This window comes from Heteronotia binoei, chromosome 21 (assembly GCF_032191835.1).
Source record: "Heteronotia binoei isolate CCM8104 ecotype False Entrance Well chromosome 21, APGP_CSIRO_Hbin_v1, whole genome shotgun sequence".
NCBI lineage: Eukaryota > Metazoa > Chordata > Lepidosauria > Squamata > Gekkonidae > Heteronotia > Heteronotia binoei.
Window position 1 is genome coordinate 187,517,391 of NC_083243.1, and position 20,227 is coordinate 187,537,617.

The window sequence follows — 20,227 nt, forward strand, 5'->3', positions numbered from 1 at the left end:
TGTGTTGAGGAGAGTAAAACCATTCCTATGCTTGATCAGTTTCAGAAGTGCCGTTTACAAAATGATTGCACCTCACAGTAAATTACCTGGTCTGGTTCAAGGGTCTGGCTCCGTTTAGGATGGCAAAGCTGGAAACTTTGACTTGCAGCATAGTAAGATAGGATCCACACGCTGTTGGATATTGCTGTATTGTAATTGTGGCCAGAAGAATCCAGAAGATGAATGGTTATGATGCTGCAATGTCAAATATGTGTGGATTCATTTTAAGCCCCACATCACAAGTGCATTGTCCAGCTCAGAAAATTTAATTGTAAATCACGCTTCTTGCATGGCAAACAATCAAGCTAGAAATCTAGCACAGCATATTTTAAATGGCCTTTCTGTTTTTCTCATTGGGAACCTGATACTTGTTTATTTTGAACCGCCTTTTTGTTTTTCGCACATACACACACACACAAACACACACACACACACACAACAATACTAAGAGAAAGCCTGAAAATGAGGCACGTATATATTCTAGAAACTGATTTTGTTGATACTTAAATTTCTTTAGCCCACAAGTTGTAGATGCTATGGCTTTTATTTTTCTGGGGGAGGGGAGAATCTGATGTAGGCAGGGTTGGAGGTTGGGGGAAGATCTCTACAAAGCAATGCAATAAAATTTGGATGAGACTTTTATATACCTCAAATTACACGTTCACCTCTGGCTTTAAAATGTGCAGACAAAGTGTAATTAGTAACCACATAATTACCTTCCTCAGAGCAAATGCACACCGTCTGCACTGGGTGTATTTTGTAAACGACTTCAAATAAGTCACGTTACTCTAAATGCTATTAAATTTAAGCCCCCTAATGGAGTTTTGATCGCAGGTTAAGTCACAGCTACTGTAAGTTTGGCTGTGTGCTGTGCTTTCCCTCCGTATCTTCTGAGTCTGTTTTGGGTGGGGGGTCCTAGAGATGGCTTTCCCAGCAAGTTAATATTCTGTGTGGTAATCGTGACTTCATCTGTGGAGAATCCCATAGGCGTACCAATGGGATCTGCTCTATCATGTTGCTCTGACCCAGTTTTCCCCCTTTTTCTCTTTGTCTCAGACCTTCTCTGACCCTTCCCTATTATCTCCTCCGAAAATTCACCCAGTCCATTATTAACGGTACATTAGTTTAGGTTTTCTTTCAGGCGAGATATTTTTCTTGTCCTCATTCAGTCTCCCAGCTCACTTAAAACAGCAAAATCATTATTCAGATGACACTCTTAAAATAGGGGGAGACTAGAGACATCCTTCTTCCACATAGTCTTAGGAAGTTTGCTTTCTGGGACTGTGATCTGAGCAATAAGTTCCCAAGCTCCAAGGAAAATCAAATGGAACCCATACTGCTAGCTGTAATTTCTTTAGGGATGGGGAGCTGGACTCCTGTAAGGACGATTTAGTTCTGCGTTCTGAAGAATTCCCATTTTGTCTCTTTTGTCCTTTCCGCTACATCTGAGGAAATAATTATGACTGAAATGGGCGTGTGGTATTAAAAGAATAAATGCTTCTCTGCTGTGCAAATCAGAACAGACATATTCCTTTGTGCGCAGCCCAAACACTCAAGGATGTTTCGCGTAATACAAAAATGTGAAGTACTAAGTTGTTGTGTTTTTTATGATCTCCATTCTTGTCAAGCTACTCCTTCGTCAAAGTCAACGGGGTGGGAATCTAATGCAAGACACTGGTAAATCCCTTCAGATGAGATGAGCCACCATTGTTAGACTACCATAGTCCAGACTAGTGCAGTATGCCACAAGTACAAAACCTAGGGTTGCCAATCCCCAGATGGGGGCAGGGGATCCCCCGGTTTGGAGGCCCTCCCCCCGCTTCAGGGTCGTCAGAAAGCAGGGGGAGGGGAGGGAAACGTCTGCTGGGAACTCTATTATTCTCTATGGAGATTTATTCCCAAAGAAAATCATGGAGAATTGATCCATGGGTATCTGGGGCTCTGGCGGGGCTGTTTTTTTGGGGTAGAGGCCCCAAATTTTCAGTATAGCATCTAGTGCCTATCCCCAAAATATCTCCCAAATTTCAAAATGATTGGATTAGGGGGTCCAATTCTATGAGCCCCAAAAGAAGGTGCCCCTATCCATTATTTCCTATGGAAGGAAGGAATTGAAAAGGTGTGCCGTCCCTTTAAATGTGATGGCCAGAACTCCCTTTGGAGTTCAATTCTGCTTGTCACAGCCTTGATCTTGGCTCCACCCCAAAGTCTCCTGGCTCCACCCCCAAAGTCCGCAGATGTTTCTTGAATTGGACTTGGCAACCCTAACAAAACCAGAACAATAACTAGAAATGTTTGCAGAGCCAACCTCTGTGTGTGTGTGTGTGTGTGTGTGTGTGTGTGTATACATATACACACTGTGACCTGAATGGCCCAAGCTAGCTTGATCACTCTATTCAACTAGCTGATGGCAGCATATGTACTCAAAGAAAAGTGAGGAACCCCTCTGGGAGTCAGGTGAGCTTGGGAAAGTGCTGTACCCTTTGAGGTAGGTGGGGCTAAGAGAACTCTCACAGAAGCTGCCGTTTCAAGGACAGCTCTTGTGAGAGCTAAGGCTGACCCCTCCCCAAACCCCATCCTTTCCCAAATCCACCTCCAAAGTCTCCAAGTATTTTCCAACACAGACCTGGTAACCCCTTTGGCTTTGGGTTCCAAGGTTAGAGTACTCACTAGGCACCAGTTCTCAGGTCCATTCAGCAGAGACAAGCTGGCTCAAAGCATCAACTGTTTATTTGCAAGGAGCTTCAACTGGCCATTAACACTGCAAAAGTGAAACTGCTTTAGCTCCACTCCATTGAAATACATTTGCAGCACAGACAGTTGCTAGGAAAACACGGAATGGATTTTCCATTAAGGGCTCTGGGCTGAGATAGACCAGTCTATCTGGGTGCAGAAACCTTAATGGAAAATCCTTTCTGCATTTACTTTGCAGCTTTGCAAGCCCAGGAATGCTTCCGGCTGAATTGGGCAAAGACGAGGAAGAAGGAGCTGGGAACGTTGTCAGCAGCCTCAGAGTTTCAAAGGGGGAGGACAGAAGAGGGAGGGGGGAAATTGAAGCCCTGGGCAGGTCATGTGTGGCCCATGGGCCGGTAGTTTGACAGCCCTGAATTAGAGCTTCACAGTAGGGTCTGGGAGACCCAGGTTTGAATCTTGCTGTGGAAGCTCACTGGGTGATTTTGGACTAGTCACATACTTTCACCCTAACCTATCTCACAAGGTTTTTGTGTAAATAAAGAGGAGAGGAGAATAATGTAAGCTGCTTTGGTCCCCAGTGCGGAGAAAGGTGGAATATAAATGAATTAAATAAATAATAAATATAACTGAAGATGGGAGGCAGATAACAGGCAGGTTGGTGAATAGTTGAGAAGGAGAGAATGAGGCAGAGAAAGAGGAGAGGATATGGAGGTTGCCAGGAGGAGGGAAAGAGGAAATAGAGTGGGGACAGGGACACAGGGGGAAGTGAGGTGCCACCCCGTAAGTCCTTGCAGGTTCCCTATCATGCTAGTAGGCCTGGCCCAGTTACTGGTACCACACTACTGAGCCATAGTTTTCCTAGCTAAATGTTGTTGGGGGGGCAGAGAGGAGCTGACGACAGAGGGACAGAGAAATATAGGTTGGGTGGGAAGAAGAAGATATTGGATTTATATCCCGCCCTCCACTCCAAAGAGTCTCAGAGAGGCTCACAATCTCCTTTCCCTTCCTCCCCCACAACAGACACCCTGTGAGGTAGAAGAAGATATTGGATTTATATCCCGCCCTCCACTCCAAAGAGTCTCAGAGAGGCTCACAATCTCCTTTACCTTCCTCCCTCACAACAGACACCCAGTGAGGTGGGTGGGGCTGGAGAGGGCTCTCACAGCAGCCAGAGCTATGGCTGGCCCAAGGTCTTTCCAGCAGGTGCAAGTGGAGGAGTGGGGAATCAAACCCGGTTCTCCCAGATAAGAGTCCGCACACTTAACCACTACACCAAACTGGCTCTCCAGAAACCAGAAAAAGGAAGAGGCCATGCGAGTTTTCAGGAAAGAGAAATTAGTGGGGGAAAGGAAAAAAAAATGCCTCACTCAAGTCCTCACAGGATCCTTTTTGCATTATTTACTATTATTATTTATTGAATTTATATCCCACCCTCCCCGCCGAAGCAGGCTTTTGTATATATCTATTATCAAGTTGCAGCCAAATTATGGCAACCCCATAGAGTTTTCAAGGTAAAAGACAAACAGCTGGTCTGCTATTGCTTGCCTTTGCATAACAACCCTGGTCTTCCTTGGTGGTCTCCAACTCTACTTTGTTTCTGAGATCTGGCAAGTTCCCAGCTAAGATGGCCAAGACTCCTAGCACTCAGTCTGCGTTACCATTTACAGGCTCTACCTAGTGCCAGTGTCTTCTGCTTTCAATCCAAGTAGCTTTCACAGGAACAGCTTGCTGCACTTGCATGCACATGGGGATCTAGTGACCTAGGGTTGCCAAGTCCAATTAAAAAAATATCTGGGGACTTTGGGGGTGAAGCCAGGAGACTTTGGGGTGGAGCCAGGAGACATTAGGGGTGGAGCCAAAATCAAGGCTGTGACAACCATAATTGAACTCCAAAGGGAGTTCTGGCCATCACATTTAAAGGGACGGCACACCTTTTCAATGCCTTCCTTCCGTAGGAAATAATGAAGGATAGGGGCACCTTCTTTTGGGGCTCATAGAATTGGACCCCCTGGTCCAATCTTTTTGAAACTTGGGGATTATTTTGGGGAGATGCACTAGATGCTATACGGAAAATTTGGTGCCTCTACCCCTAAAAACAGCCCCCCCCCCCGAGCCCCTGATACCCACAGATCAATTCTCCATGATTTTCTATGGGAACAAATCTCCATAGGGAATAATAGAGTTCCCAGCAGACATTTCCCTCCCCTCCCCCCGCTTTCTGACGACCCTGAAGCGAGGGGAGGGTCTCCAAACTGGGGGATCCCCTGCCCCCACCTGGGGATTGGCAACCCTATAGTGACCCGTTGATCAGACCTCTTCCTTCCCCTGGGACCTTTTAATGATGTGTTCAAGGAGAGTGGGGGTTATCATGATTACAGAGAACCAACTCTGAAAATTCAAAATAATCAATGAATTAAAAAGAAAATGCCCACACATGTTTAATTATTTATTTATAACAGTCATAGACCAGCAAACAATTCATAGAAGTTCAATTCATAACCAATAAAAGGTGATATAATTATACAATGATTATATTGTATACACATACTCTGCACAGCAGCCAGTCAAGCGAGATTACAAAGTAAAGGTGCATGCACGTAATCCTGTGTCCCTTTGCTAAATATAATTTGGCTTGTTATTCTAGGTTAGGCTACTTACTCTTAAAAGTTACAGTGTTCTATCAGTCAGGTATTACCTTGGGTCTTTGTCCTGGCTTTTGTTAGCTCCACATGATAATGGCAGTCAACTAGATGGATTCAGCTAACATGGTCCTTCAGAAAGAACCCACAAAATGGACCTCATTCTCCTCATGTTCAAGAAATGTATTACATTTATCTGCCCACATCCAGGTAGGTCAGTCCTTCTTTTCCAGTCCTGACCAGAAAGAGATACAATCTAGCTAGCATTTGGCATCTCCAAATCAACGTCCCTTCCCAGATGTCGTTAGGATTGCCAATCCCAAAGTGGGGGCGGGGGATTCCCCAGTTTGGAGGCCCTCTCCACACTTCAGGATCATCAGAAAATGGGGGGGGGGGGGAGGAAATGTCTGCTGGGCATTATTACCTATGGAGACTGATTCCCATAGGGTATAATGGAGAATTGATCTATGGGTATCTGCGGCCCAGGGGGGCTGTATTTTTAGATAGAAAAATTTGCAGAATGGCATCCAATGACTCTCCACAAAACACCCTCCAAGTTTCAAAAAGATTGGACCCCGGGGGGGGGGGGTTCCAATTCTAAGAGCCCCAAAAGAAGGTGCCCCTATCCTTCATTATTTCCAAAGGAGAGAAGGCATTTTAAAAGTGTGTAGTCCCTTTAGATGTGATGGCCAGAACTCCCTTTGGAGTTCAATTAAGCTTGTCACAGCCTTGCTCCTCGCTCTGCCCTCAATGTCTCCTGGCTCCACCCCCAAAGTCTCCAGGCTCCACCCCCAAAGTTCCCAGATATTTCTTAAATTGGATTCGGCAACCCTAACACAGAGAGATCCAGCTATTCACCTGTTCATGCTAACAGCAAATCATTTGCAGTTTGTTTCCATATTATGTTTGGGCTTGGACCTGGGCAGGGACAGCCCCACCTATGCAGTTTTTCCCTCTGTAAACCACTATATGCCTGAAATTGTGCTAACTTTTCATTCCATTTAAGGAAGAATGCTGGGAACCCTTAAAACTTACTATGACATTAACTGTTTCCTGACTAAAAACATGATCAGTGTTTGTCTGATTTTTCTGACTACCTTTTTACAGTGACATCTGCTTTCTTCACCCCCCCCCCACCCCCTTCATTCAACTGTACTGCTGCTGTAATAAATGAAACAAGGACTTTTTTTTTTTGTAGAAAAAGGCCAGCAGGAACTCACTTGCATATTAGGCAACCTCCCCTGATGTCACCATTGTTTCACACAGGGCTTTTCTGTAGAAAAAGCCCAGCAGGAACTCATTTGCATATTAGGCCACACACCCTGACACCAAGCTTGCCGGAATTGCATTCCTGTGTGTTCCTGCTCAAAAAAAGCCCTGAAAGAAACTAAATATCTTTGTGATAGCGTACTGCCAAGATAAAAACAAAACTTTATTTTTAAATGTGTTGATAATGCACACTCTTTCAGGCTGGCTTACACACTTTTTGGGCTGACACTGTTTCAGAAGGTTTGATGTCTTTAGTTCATATTCTCCTCAGAAATTCACAGCTTTTGAACAACAAACAGAATAGATCTTTATTCACACAAACACAGGCGGGGTTCGGATATTTACAAAGGGCAATCTTTTGTTTTAGTTCAAGATGCTTTACTTTAATTTACTCTAGGCAGATGTTATACTGGTATAGGTTATGGAGTTACTTTGGTGCCAGTTTGGTGTATTGGTTAAGTGTGCGGACTCTTATCTGGGAGAACCGGGTTTGATTCCCCTCTCCTCCACTTGCACCTGCTAGCATGGCCTTGGGTCAGCCATAGCTCTGGCAGAGGTTGTCCTTGAAAGGGCAGCTGCTGTGAGAGCCCTCTCCAGCCCCATCCACCTCACAGGGTGTCTGTTGTGGGGGAGGAAGGTAAAGGAGATTGTGAGCCCCTCTGAGACTCTTCGGAGTGGAGGGCGGGATATAAATCCAATATCTTCTTCTTCTTCTTTGTTGGTGGCTCTGAGAACACACAATATTTTTCCACTTCTGCCATTCCTAAAACTCTCTTAGTCTGGATTTACAGGCAATCTCTATAAACGATGAGGTTATCTCAGTTTCTCCTGACCTATGAGACTGTCCTTGTATCTACCCAGGCCCTTTAGCCAAACGTTTCCTGACTCCTGGGCCGTGATCTAGGGTTGCCAAGTCCAGCTCAAGAAATATCTGGGGACTTTGGGGTGGAGCCAGGAGACTTTGGGGGTGGAGCCAGGAGTAAGGGTGTGGCAAGCATGACTGAACTCTGAAGGGAGTTCTGGCCATCACATTTAAAGGGACCATCAGGCCCGTGGCCAGAAAAATTTGGAGGGGGGGCCCCAGCAGATAAAGTTTTAGGGGGGGCCATAAAACGCTGCCGCAGCCGCTGCCATTCACGATCAGCACTGGCGGCAGCAGCAGCAAGCCAACCACAGAAAAAGCGGAGCCCTCCTTGCCCCCAGTGCTGATTGTGGGTATGCCAGAGGGGCATAGGAGTGGAGCGGCCAGCCTTCTATGCTGGTTTCCCACCGATCAGCTGATGGGGGGGTTGCCTTTTAAAGAGCCCGGAGCAGTGCTTCACTGCCCCTTCCTGGGCCTTAAAAGTGTGAAGAAGGGAGGGAGGAGGAGGTGCTGGGGGGGGGCAGGCATGGAACCCTAGAAGGGGAGGGGGCAGCAGCCCCTGCAGCAGTTTTACCCATTGATCAGCTGATCGGGGGGGCAGTTTGCCTGCGGTCTCTGCCCAACGGAGGGGCCACAGAGCTTTAAGGAGGAGCTGAATGGAGGGGCCGTGTCCCCCCAGCCCCCCCCCCCCCCCGTGGCTACAGGAAACATGCATCTTTTAAATGCCTTCCCTCCATTTGGAATAATGAAGGATAGGGGCACCTTCTTTGGGGGCTCATAGAATTGGACCCCCTGGTCCAATCTTTTTGAAACTTAGTGAGTATTTTGAGGAGAGTCACCAGATGCTATGCTGAAAAATTGGTTCCTCTACCTCAAAACATAACTCCCTTAAATCCCCAGATACCCGTGGATCAATTCTCCATTATACCCTATGGGAATTGCTCTCCATAGGGTATAATTGAGTGCCCAGCAGATATTTCCTCCCCCATCTCCGCTTTTGGATGACCCTGAAGCAGGGGAAGGCCTCCAAACAGGGGGATCTCCTGCCCCCAGCTGGGGATTGGCATCCCTACTGCGATCACACACACTAAATAATGCGTTTTCAATCCACTTTCAGTGCACTTTCCAACTGAATTTTGCCAGTTCCCTCTGGCCCTTTCTGCTTTTGTGTTTACTATGGCTCTTGCCTCCCACCTCTGTTGCTTCAAAAACCTGCTTTCATATTCGCTTGTGCACTCACCTCACTCTAACAGCAGATTTTTTAATTCCTCCCACATCCTTTTCCTAGCATTCTGCTGTCACTCCACTGTATCTCTGCAGTCTACAAGAGTGGTTTTTCAGAGGAGTATTTTCCCCTCCTCGATTCACTTCTAAGCCTTTATTCATTTTATTTTATTTTTTTGCTGTAAAATATGCTTTTATTGTATAACACATATATACAAAAAGAAGAAAAAATACTATCAACAATCATTACAGTCAAAATCTTTCACCCATCCCCCTGAGCTGGAGGGGTAAATGCACAACACCAATTCAGATTTCTCGTGTCGATTCCCATACTATTAATCCATAAATACAGTGGATCCCAGATCTTTTTAAGAACATAAGAACATAAGAGAAGCCATGTTAGATCAGGCCAATGGCCCATCTAGTCCAACATTCTGTGTCACACAGCGGCCAAATATATATATATATATATATATATATATATATATATATATATATATATATATATATATATATACACACACACACACACACACACACACACACACACTGTGGCTAATAGCCACTGATGGACCTCTGCTCCATATTTTTATCTAACCCCTTCTTGAAGGTGGCTATGCTTGTGGACGCCACCACCTCCTGTGGCAGTGAATTCCACATGTTAATCACCCTTTGGGTGAAGAAGTACTTCCTTTTATCCGTTTTAACCTGTCTGCTCAGCAATTTCATCGAATGCCCACGAGTTCTTGTATTGTGAGAAAGGGAGAAAAGTACTTCTTTTTTACAATCCTGAAGGTTACCCCCCCTTAATCTCATAGTTAACATGTCTAATTCTGCGGCTTCCAAAACCTTAAGTAAAAATTCATTTTTGTCAGGTATTTTAGGGACCTTCCAATATTGTGCATATAGCAATCTAGCTGCTGTGATTATATGCAACAACAGTTTCTTAGATGTCTTAGACATTTTCCCTTTAACAATACTCAATAGATATAATTCGGGGGTATGAGGGAGGTTTAATTTGAGAATTTTCTGACACCAATCATGTATTTGGGCCCAAAAATTTTTTGCGTAGCTACACTGCCACCATATATGATAGAGAGTGCCCTTTATTCAGCCACATTTCCAGCATTTGTTGGAGTAATTCGTGTAGATCTTAGCCAATCGGGCAGGGGTTAGGTACCGTCGGCATGCCATCTTATAAAGGTTTTCTTTATATATTGCTGATTTAGTTAAACGTATATTCTGTCGCCAAATTTCATCCCATTCCTTCAGTTCAATATTATAGCCAAAATCTTTAAGCCATTTTATCCAACTCTCTTTAATACTTCTTAGCCTTTAAAAGCAGAAACATTTCCTCAGATTTTTTCCTTCAGGTCCTCCAGCAAGCTAATCGGTCTGCTCTTATTGGTCAGTTTCACACTATGCATGTATTTTGAAATAGGAGATTAGGAAAGTAATTGCCTGCCTGACTCATTTGCAGGAACATCAAGTTAGCTTGGTTGGTTAAGATGCTGAGCTATTGCATGCACAGTTTTGGAGTTCAATTCCTCTTTTGGGCAATTTTGTATTTGAAAAAAAAAAAGGTTCCCTTTTAAATTGATTCTTACCACAAACATTTCAAATGTGAGAGTAATGCTGCAGAACCTACTTTGTGGCGGCAGCAGCCTATTGGTTTTTTTTTTAAGTCTGCTCCATCTCAACATCACATCTTCCCCTTTTGTCATCTCATTTCTAAATAACAATGTGGGGGGGGGGACTCAGGCTGCAACTGAACTGCCTCCTCCATCCAAGTTGTCAGCAATGACACTGACTAAATTTTTAAAGCAGTGCCTGCCAGTGTGTCCCCCCCCCTCTAGCAAACTCCTTGATAGGGGGGGCACTAATGGTGACTCCACAGTGAATTCAGCTGGAAGAATCTCCTATTTCAAAAGGCACGCCCAGTGTGAAACTAACCAATCAGGAGAAACCAACCCCAGAACACTACCTGGGTTTTCTCATTGGTATGCAGAATATATACGGCACTAGAAATCAGAGAGAGAGAAAAATATGCAGAATACGGGCACAGCATTTGAAGTAAACCTCAACCGACTCGACTACAGTGAAAATCAGAAGTAAGCTGTGTATGTGGAATGGACCACAGTAAAATCCAGTTGGAAAGTGAATTGAAAGTGCATTATTTAGTGTGTATGTGATCACAGCCCTAGTCTTTCTCAATCGGGTAAAAGCTTTGAGAAGTGTGTGTGGCTCTTTTAACACCAAGGAGCTTTCCTGTTTGAGGCTGCGTTTATTTAACTACCGTCTATCTCTAGAGGTAATTAGCAGAATTTGGTCTCTAGCAACAGTTAACCCTCAAACTGGCTGCTTCTTCACAGATCTGCTCTCTAAGTCTAAACGCTCTGACCAACCCCCTCAACTCACAGTCTCACTACTTCTTCTTCTTTTTTAATTCCTCAGAATTCTAAACAGTCTGATGTCACAGCTCTTAGTCATGTGACCCAGAAGCCCTCTTGATTCCTTGCTGCTTGCAGTCCGTCACACTTGCATATCATCTCATGAACCTCAATGGAACCCATTTCCACGGCCTTCCATACCTCTTTGCAAAGGACTACTTTGAATCTCTTCCATCTCTCAACACAGCGATTAGGTGGCCTACAATTACCCAACAGCTGTATAAAAGATGGTTTGCAATGTTAATCAGTTATCATCACTATTGTTCAACAGAGAAGACGAATGCGTTTTTCATTTGTTTGGCAGCCCTCAACTTTTAGGGGCTGTAGTAAATATTAAAGTTTAAAGATTTTTATATATCGGTATTGGTCTTCGATGTCCTTTGAGACCACTTGACGGCAGGTGAAGCAAGGTTCTCAAATGAATAAAAAGTGGGTACAAATGATGACAAAGAGCCCCATGGCACAGAGTGGTAAAGCTGCAGTACTGCAGTCCTAAGTTCTGCTCACAAACCTGAGTTTGATCTCAGCTGAAGCTGGGTTCAGGTAGCTGGCTCGAGGTTGACTCAGCCTTCCATCCTTCTGAGGTCAGTAAAATGAGTACTCAGCTTGCTGGGGGGAAAGCATAGATGACTGGGGCAGGCAATGGCAAACCACCCCATAAAAAAGTCTGCCGTGAAAACGTGAAAGCAACGTCACCCCAGAGTCAGGAACGACTGGTGCTCGCGCAGGGGACTATTTTTTACCTTTACAAACGATAAGTGGGGGCAATTTAGGCTCCTTTCTCAGAATCTCAGCCACATAACTTTTCCAGTCAGTCCTTACTATATACATAGTTCACATTTGTTCTGTGCTTGCTTTTCCACCCTTATGTAAATATTTCCAAGCTCTATGCTCGGTGTGTGTTTGTCCACCTTAGGGAAAGGTGCTTCTTCTGCGGTTCCTGGGCTCTGCCAAACTCTGTCTAGTCTGATTTGCATCGTGAGGCAAGTGTTCCTTGGTACTTCCTATAATCTCCCAGAGTTCAAAGAGTTGCTTGTCTTTGTCAAAAAAACCCTGCTGGAGATCTTTTATGTCGAAGATGTAGGATTTCTCCCAATGACTTTGATTATTTATTCATTCCCCTTCTCCGGTGTACGATAGCGCTGATATCATGAAGACCCCCTTGTCTGACTCTGCACTTGCTCTGAAATACACAGAACTTTAGTGCCTTTGAAACGGGTTGCTTTTTTAAAAAAATATATTTTTTTTGAAGTTTTTCCTCTTCTTTTTCTCTCCGCAGTTCCCCAGCATATTTTCCCAGCCTTCCATGCTCCTTTGCCAATTGACATGCGCCATCAGGAAGGAAGGTACCACTATGAACCTCATTCCATCCATGCTATTCATGGGTAAGTTTTGCAGCTCCTGTTCCAGTTCTGTAGTTGTCGTTGCCACCTTCCTTCCCATTCATTTGATCAAAGTCTGCTATTTTTCCCCCTGAATTAAGTTTATTTATTCGTTTAAAACATTTATTTTGCCAACCTGAATGTATGAAAACCGTCACGCTCCAAAAGTCGCAACAATATCTATGCACCATCATTCAGCTGCGTCAAAACCTTCAGTGCTGATAATAATCAAGGCTGCCCATAGTCCACAAAACAAGTACAAAAATTAATTTTAAAAAATCCAAAAATTAAATCAGAATTTAGCATACTAATAACAATAATAATAAAATTTTATTTGTATCCCGCCCTCCCCGCCTAGGCAGGCTCAGGGCGGCTAACAGAATTTCATAAAACATACAATGATAAATATAAACTTTAAATTTAACAAATATAAAACTTTAAATTTAACATCATTTAAAAACCAGTCAATATAATTAAAATTTTATAGCTTAATCTGACAGTGACGATGGCATTTTCGACGCTAGTTCTGTCAGTTTACACGGTTTACAGTTTACACGATGACATAGGTCCTTAAATAGGACCGTGTTGGCGGATCCTTAATTAACAACCTTATTCAGCAGTCCGTATAGGCTAGTTTGAAGAGGGTGGTCTTGCAGGCCCTGCGGAACTGATCAAGGTTCCGCAGGGCCCGCACCTCCTCAGGGAGCTGATTCCATAGGGCAGGGGCCGCGACTGAAAAGGCCCGTGCTTGGGTGTTCTGAAGTTTGATCTCTTTCGGCCCAGGAATAGTCATTATATTTTTCCCGGCTGACCTCAGTGCTCTCTGGGGTTCATATGGGGAAAGACGGTCCCTCAGGTAGGCCGGTCCTTGGCCATATACTATCATCTTTCTGTTAATAAAATAAATTCGTAGTCATGGGGAGCGGCAAAATTTGAAGACAATATTTGGTGACGCCTCAGCAGCTGATAATGAAGGCGGGGGCAAGCCTTAGGGTTGCCAATCCCCAGGTGGGGGCAGGGGATCCCCCAGTTTGGAGGCCGCTTCAGAGTCATCAGAAAGCGGGGGGAGGGGAGGGAAATGTATGCTGGGAACTCTATTATTCCCTAGGGAGATTATTCCCATAGAAAATCATGGAGAATTGATCCGTGGGTATCTGGGGCTCTGGGGGGGGGGCTGTTTTTTGAGGTAGAAGCACCAAATTTTCAGTATATCATCTAGTACCTCTCCTCAAAATACTTCCCAAGTTTCAAAAAGATTGGACCAGGGGATCCAATTTTACGAGCCCCAAAAGAAGGTGCTCCTATCCTTCATTATTTCCTATGGAAGGAAAGCATTGAAAAGGTGTGCTGTCCTTTTAAATGTGATGGCCAGAACTCCCTTTGGAGTTCAGTTATTCTTGTTACAGCCTTGATCTTGGCTCCACCCCTAATTTGTCTCCTGGCTCCACCCCCAAAGTCTCCTAGCTCCACCCCCAAAGTCCCCAGATAGTTCTTAAATTGGATTTGGCAACCCTAGCAAGCCTACTCCTCCACGAGTAGAAGAAGATGAAGATATTGGATTTCTATCCCGCCCTCCACTCCGAAGAGTCTTAGAGCGGCTCACAATCTCCTTTCCCTTCCTCCCCCACAACAGACAACCTGTGAGGTGGGTGGGGCTGGAGAGGGCTCTCAAAGCAGCTGCCCTTTCAAGGACAACCTCTGCCAGAGCTATGGCTGACCCAAGGCCATGCTAGCAGGTGCAAGTGGAGGAGTGGGGAATCAAACCCGGTTCTCCCAGGTAAGAGTCCACACACTTAACCATTACACCAAACTGGCTCTCCCGATAATGTGTATGTACACATACATACACATTATCCAGTGTGTTATAGCGGAGAGAGTGCTTGATTTTGAACTACAGAGGTTGGGACTGCGATTTGGTTAAGGGAGATGGAGAAGTGATGTATCATTGCATGAAGGAGGGAGCAGAGTGATATCTCAGCGTAAGAAGGTATCAGAAGCAGAAACCGTGTTGCTGTAAGGTGCTATAAAATTGTGCAGCTATAAGGTTGTCCCATTGCGCATGATTCCTGCTTGGACATGGACATTCAGCGGTTCTTGGCACAGAATGCCTGGTTTAGGAATTGGGAGGTGGAATATCTATAGGAATTAGGAAGTTTTTAGTGTGGAGTACATACAGTGCTATGGCTGATTTTATTTCTAGGACTGTATGGGCTCCATTGTAAAGGAACTTACATCCCTCACCCAGGCCATCTACATTATCTGTTGAGAACAGCTGGACGTCTATGTCCACATGGGTATGACATGGTGTAGGACAGCCTCAGCTGAATTGCATGGCCTGGATAAATTATTCCATGAGCAAATTAGCATAATTAAATCTAATTCCATGCACTTCATTCTTCTTCTTCTTCTTTTTCTTTTTCTTTTTCTTTTTCTTTTTTTTCTTCTTCTTCTTCTTCTTCTTCTTCTTCTTCTTCTTCTTCTTCTTCTTCTTCTTCTTCTTCCTACTCTGCTTAATTTGTTCTGGATTTGGTAGCATGGGAAAAGAGAAGGAGGTATGCAGGGCATGAAAGTCCTGCCCTCGACCACAGTAAGCCTCATTTAGCGACTTATGTGACTTCTTTTCAGTAGGCATTGGCTACACCTGTTCAAGCATATTGTTAAAAAAAAGTTATGCCTCTTAGGAAGCTGAATTTAAGTGCTCAGTGCCAAATGCCACATTTTTGTCTACAATCCACTGGCATTTTGGTGTGTATGCAGCTCTGCTAATTCCTTCTGCTTAAGTCAAAGCCGGGACAGAAGGATCGCGTTGCTGTTTTTGCAGGCCCTCTTTAACGTTTCACAGTCACTTGTGCTTTTCCAGATTAGTCCATGTGTTTCAGGCTTCCTTGGCAATCTGTGACAGTCAACAACTGACACTGCAATAATGATAAAACTTTTGGAGAAGAAGAACTTGTCTCCAGAGGATGTTAGTAGGCTGATCTGGCGGCAGCCTATGAGAAGAAAAATATGTTGTGTCATAACTGAATGAAGAGTTGCAGTGCTGAGGGCTTTCTCCCTTCCTCTCCTGGAATGCACTGTTTCCGGATATCCTTTCTTGAGAAGTAGTGGGATTGCTGTGAGGACGAAGGAGAGTCTGAAGGTCTGACAGCTGGGCAATTATATGCAATGAGGAGTTGTGGCGGTCTTTGAAAAGGGTATTTTCCACTTCGTTGTTGCCAAAAATACCAGGCACTATGCCTGGGACAAAATGTGCCTCCCTGGCTCTCCTGAGTATTGCTTGTTGGATTTGTCTATGCATGGCTTGCATGTTGATTACTGCAGTACAGTGCCCCAACAACAGGGTTTGGTAATAAAAACCTAAAGATAACTGTAAGGTTGATAAATAAAATATGTCTTTTTGAAACTCACAGGTAATTGATTTTTGAGACAGCAGCAGGAAATGCACTGATGGTTTTAATATTAAATAAGTAAGCGATAATTTGTCCCAGAAATGAAGGTGCAAAGAATAATACAAAACATCCCTAACTCCATTCTAGGCTATTGCTAAACTAGGTGCTAGTGAGAATTGCATGGTTAAGTGCAGGGCTTTTTTTTTTTTAGAAAAAAGGCCATCAGGAACTTATTTGCATATTAGGCCACACCCCCTGATGACAAGCCCACCGGAACTGTGTTTGTGTGTGTTCCTGGTCACAAAAGCCCTGGTTAAGTTAATCTACAGTGCTATGTTGAATCTACAGTCAATTCACACAAACATTTTTCAGGAGGCTTGTCTTTCAGTCTCGGCTAATTTACTAATCTTTGCTTTGGGTTCTATTCTGGAAAAAAATTGGTATAAGCTATAAACGCTAGTGGGAGCATCCACAAGATCAAGATAATGTGCATGCCCAACCCCACTTAACCGAGTCGACTCTTTTCTAATCCCTAGAAAAAAATGACTGTGTCAACCAGTCCTTAATCCAAAATAGAAAGAATACAAGCATTGGCTTGAATTTGCTTCCTGTTTCCTGTTTCTGCTCAGTCTGTTCTTGTTCCATGGTACTTTCATGTTGACCACTGCGATTGTCATCTGTATCAAAAGTGTCAACGGTGGGTTGAGAATTGCTAGAAAGAGCTCCCACCGTTTGTGCACTGTTATTGGCTTCACGGATGCTTGCTTGACTGGTTTCAGCGGTAGGTGTTGACAAAGCTTGACGACACTGTAAAATAGTCTGATGGTTTTGACATTTAGAAATGTCATCGGATCACTTTTATTTGCGTTTCCGTTTTTGGTATCCACTAAAGTACTTTCTTAAACTCAGCGCTATTCGTCTTGGGGTCTTGACCTGTACAATTACAACGATAAAGTTGTTATTGTTATTAGTTCTATTGGAAATGCGTGTACTTCTAATAACACTCTTAAACACAAACATAAAAGAGGCAATGCAACAGATGCATTTTAACATTAAAATAAACTCTATATATAAATGAAACAATGGAGGTTTTCATAGGAATCCTTGTTCATTCCAGTCCATTTGCTATTAAAGATTTCAGGTTTTCACGGCTGGTAACATCGTTAGGGTTTGTAGACTCTTTCGGGATCAAGTGCCCTGTTCTACTGGAGAAAGTTTTCCTTCCAGACATTTCGTTCTCAGCTGCGGAGGATGTTCTCCGCAGCTGAGAACGAAACGTCTGGAAGGAAAACTTTCTCCAGTAGAACACGGCACTTGATCCCGAGAGATTCTACAAACCCTAATCATTTGCTATTACTTTACAGCAAGGCTATAGGATATTTTAGGATATTTTTGACTGCAAATATCTTCAGCATCCACATAGATGCACTGTACAGAAAGTCTAAACACATAAGCAATACATAGAGGCAGGCCTCATTTGGGGCAGGAAGTCCCAGAAGCGGAGCTCCGGAAAACTCTGGATTTTATTGTTCTCTTTCTTTCTAACTCTGCCCCCCTCCAAAAAAAATACTTGCTTCTGGGCTCCATTGTTCAAACTGTTGGAAATGTTGTGAGGGAAATTATTTAAACTTTCCCAGATAGTTCAATGGACCGCTGGATCACAGAAGAGTTGAGAGATCTTTAATACTGAAAAATACAGGACTTTTTTTTTTAGCAGGAACGCACAGGAACGCAGTTCCGGCTGGCTTGGCATCAGGGGGTGTGGCCTAATATACAAATGAGCTCTTGTGGAGCTTTTTCTTCCAAAAAGCCCTGTGTGAAACAATGGTGACATCAGAGGGTGTGGCTTAATATGCAAATGAGTTCCTGCTGGGCTATTTCTACAATAAAAGCCCTGGGAAAATATATTTTATTTCTAAAGGGGTAGGGACATTGGGATGAAAATAATAACACTATAGACTACATTCTCTAAGCTATCACTAACAAGCTGTTAGTCAGCTCACGCCAGATCCTAACACAGAATTGCCAACTGCTCTTCTTTAGCCATCGTTTTTCAAGCCTCTGCTTAACATTCCATCAGCTCTAGTCTGATTGACAGGTAAAAATATCTAACACTATAATGACTGTACTTTAGGCATTGCCTACATATAATATAAATATTCAAAATTCCAACACCCCTTCTCAGTGTCTAACACACAAGTCATTATACATTCAGCAGTTATTGCTATTTATTGTTCACTGTTTCAGTTACATTTACCAAATTTAACATTCCATGTAAACATTTAAATCTTGTATGAGATAGTGGCTTGGTGAGAATATCAGCCACCATTTCTTCTATATGATAGTATTCTATTTCAGTCAGCGCCTTCTGGAGTAGATCTCTCACTAGTTCACAGTTCATGCCAATAGATCTACTTCTGGCTCTTTAGGTGCCAGTGGTGCAACTTCTGTAGACATAGGCTGGTAGACACCTTCTGAAAATGAAGCTATATTGCTGTGTGGTACAGGGATCCATTTCACTTCATTCCAAATTTTTCCCTGGATCAATTGCTGCTTCAGTGCTTCAATTTCTTTCTTCAGCATTTTCTATGAGAAGCTTTTTTTCCTCCCTCAAAGATGTCTGTAAGACGGCTTTTTCTTTCAGAAGAGCAACTGGTTGCTTAAGTTATTTGATATCTTGACCTGCTTTTGCTTCCTTCTGCTTCAATCTGTTCACAACTGCATTGCTGCAAGCCATTTTGGGTTCGTTTACAAATCGTACAGGTTCACAGTATCCATATGTCTTTGGTGGTTGCCCTTTAGTGCTCCTTTCTGATTGTCTGAAAGTGGATGAGGATTCTTCTGTGGATTCTGCTGCTTCCTGATGTATATTTCCTACTTCCCCTTCCGGTTTAGTAGTGTCTTCAGAAGGTAGACCTGCTGGTTTCCCAGTGGTCACTACAGGTAACCAAGCAAATCAGTCCTCTGGAGCAGTCTCAGAAACCTCATGATCAGGTACACAGGAGAAACTTGGCAAATTACTGTCATCAACAAACACCACATTGCAAATCTTGACTGTGTGGGTTTGTGGATCATAAATTTTGTAGCCTTTTCCTCCAGTGGGGCATCCAGCTACAAATCCAACTTGAACGCTGGCATCAAGCTTTCCTCTATTCTCTTTCGGAACATGTGCATAAGCTTTGGAACCAAAAACTTTGATGTGCTTAGGTCCAGGCCTCTTGCCAAACCAAGCTTGAAATGGAATGACACCTGTTGATTTTGAAGGTATTCTATTGTGCAGGTACACTGCTGTATTCACAGCTTCAGCCCACAAAACCTTTAGGCAGTCCAGAATACATTAACATAGCTGTAATCATTTCCTGGAAAACACAATTAAGTCTCTCTGAACACCTGTTCTGTTGAGGGCTGTGTGGAGCAGTCACTTTATGTTTAATCCCTTCAGCTTCCAAAAACCTTTTAAATTCAGCGTTGCAATATTCACCACCTCCATCAGTTAACAAACTTTCTGGTGCATGCCCAAATTTGTTTTTAACTAAAGCCACATAGCACTTGAATTTATCAAGAGTCTCATCCTTGCTCTTAAGCATGTAAACAATGCTGTACTTTGACTTGCTTTCTGTAAAGGTTACAAAAATTTTATTTTGTCCATTAGAGGACGATAGAGGACCTATTAGATCATTATAAACAGTTTCCAAAAATTTATGCATATCAGACCTCCCAGTATAGCAGGATGAAATTCCCTTTGCTTTGAGACAAGTATCACACCTTTCTTTAGACTTCTCACAATTCACAACAGCAATTCCACATTACTTTAGCAACTTTTCAACACTTTGCATGCTTTGATGAGCAAATTTCATATGTCATGCATAAAGACAGTTCTTGTGAACACATTGGTTGCTGCTAGTTTGATGAACTGACTCTTTACCAACATCAACATTTGAGTCTTCACCAAGATCAACAATATAATGAAAACGATTTCTCTTTGTCACCTTAAAATCAATATCAGAAGCTTTTCCTATGATTTTGCTTTCATCATCAACATCAAGCAACACTGCATGCTTGATCTTCATAAACCGTTTACTTGAAGTCAAGTTATCAGCTGCTTCAGGTGCAAAAACAACATTTTGCAGCTTAGTACTTATTAATTCTCCTTTAGTAGTAAGCAGGGGTCATTTTGTAGAAAAATAGGTGGTGGAGCTCATCCAGGGATTGTTATGCAGTTGCACCTACCATTCAATGGACAAGGTGGGAAGGAGGAGATGGAACTCTCAGAAAAGTTCAG

The 20,227-nt window shown here is 43.4% G+C and overlaps 1 protein-coding gene across 3 annotated transcripts in view; it reads left to right on the forward strand.

The window, feature by feature from the left end:
- The window catches only part of GLI2 (GLI family zinc finger 2), a 459,364-nt gene that overhangs the window by 317,747 nt on the left and 121,390 nt on the right, over nucleotides 1–20,227 (forward strand). For all 3 annotated transcript variants that reach the window (XM_060261633.1, XM_060261634.1, XM_060261635.1), the window contains exon 3: nucleotides 12,454–12,559. In XM_060261633.1, coding sequence (XP_060117616.1) covers nucleotides 12,454–12,559 — 106 coding nt within the window. The remainder of the gene's footprint in view (nucleotides 1–12,453; nucleotides 12,560–20,227) is intronic.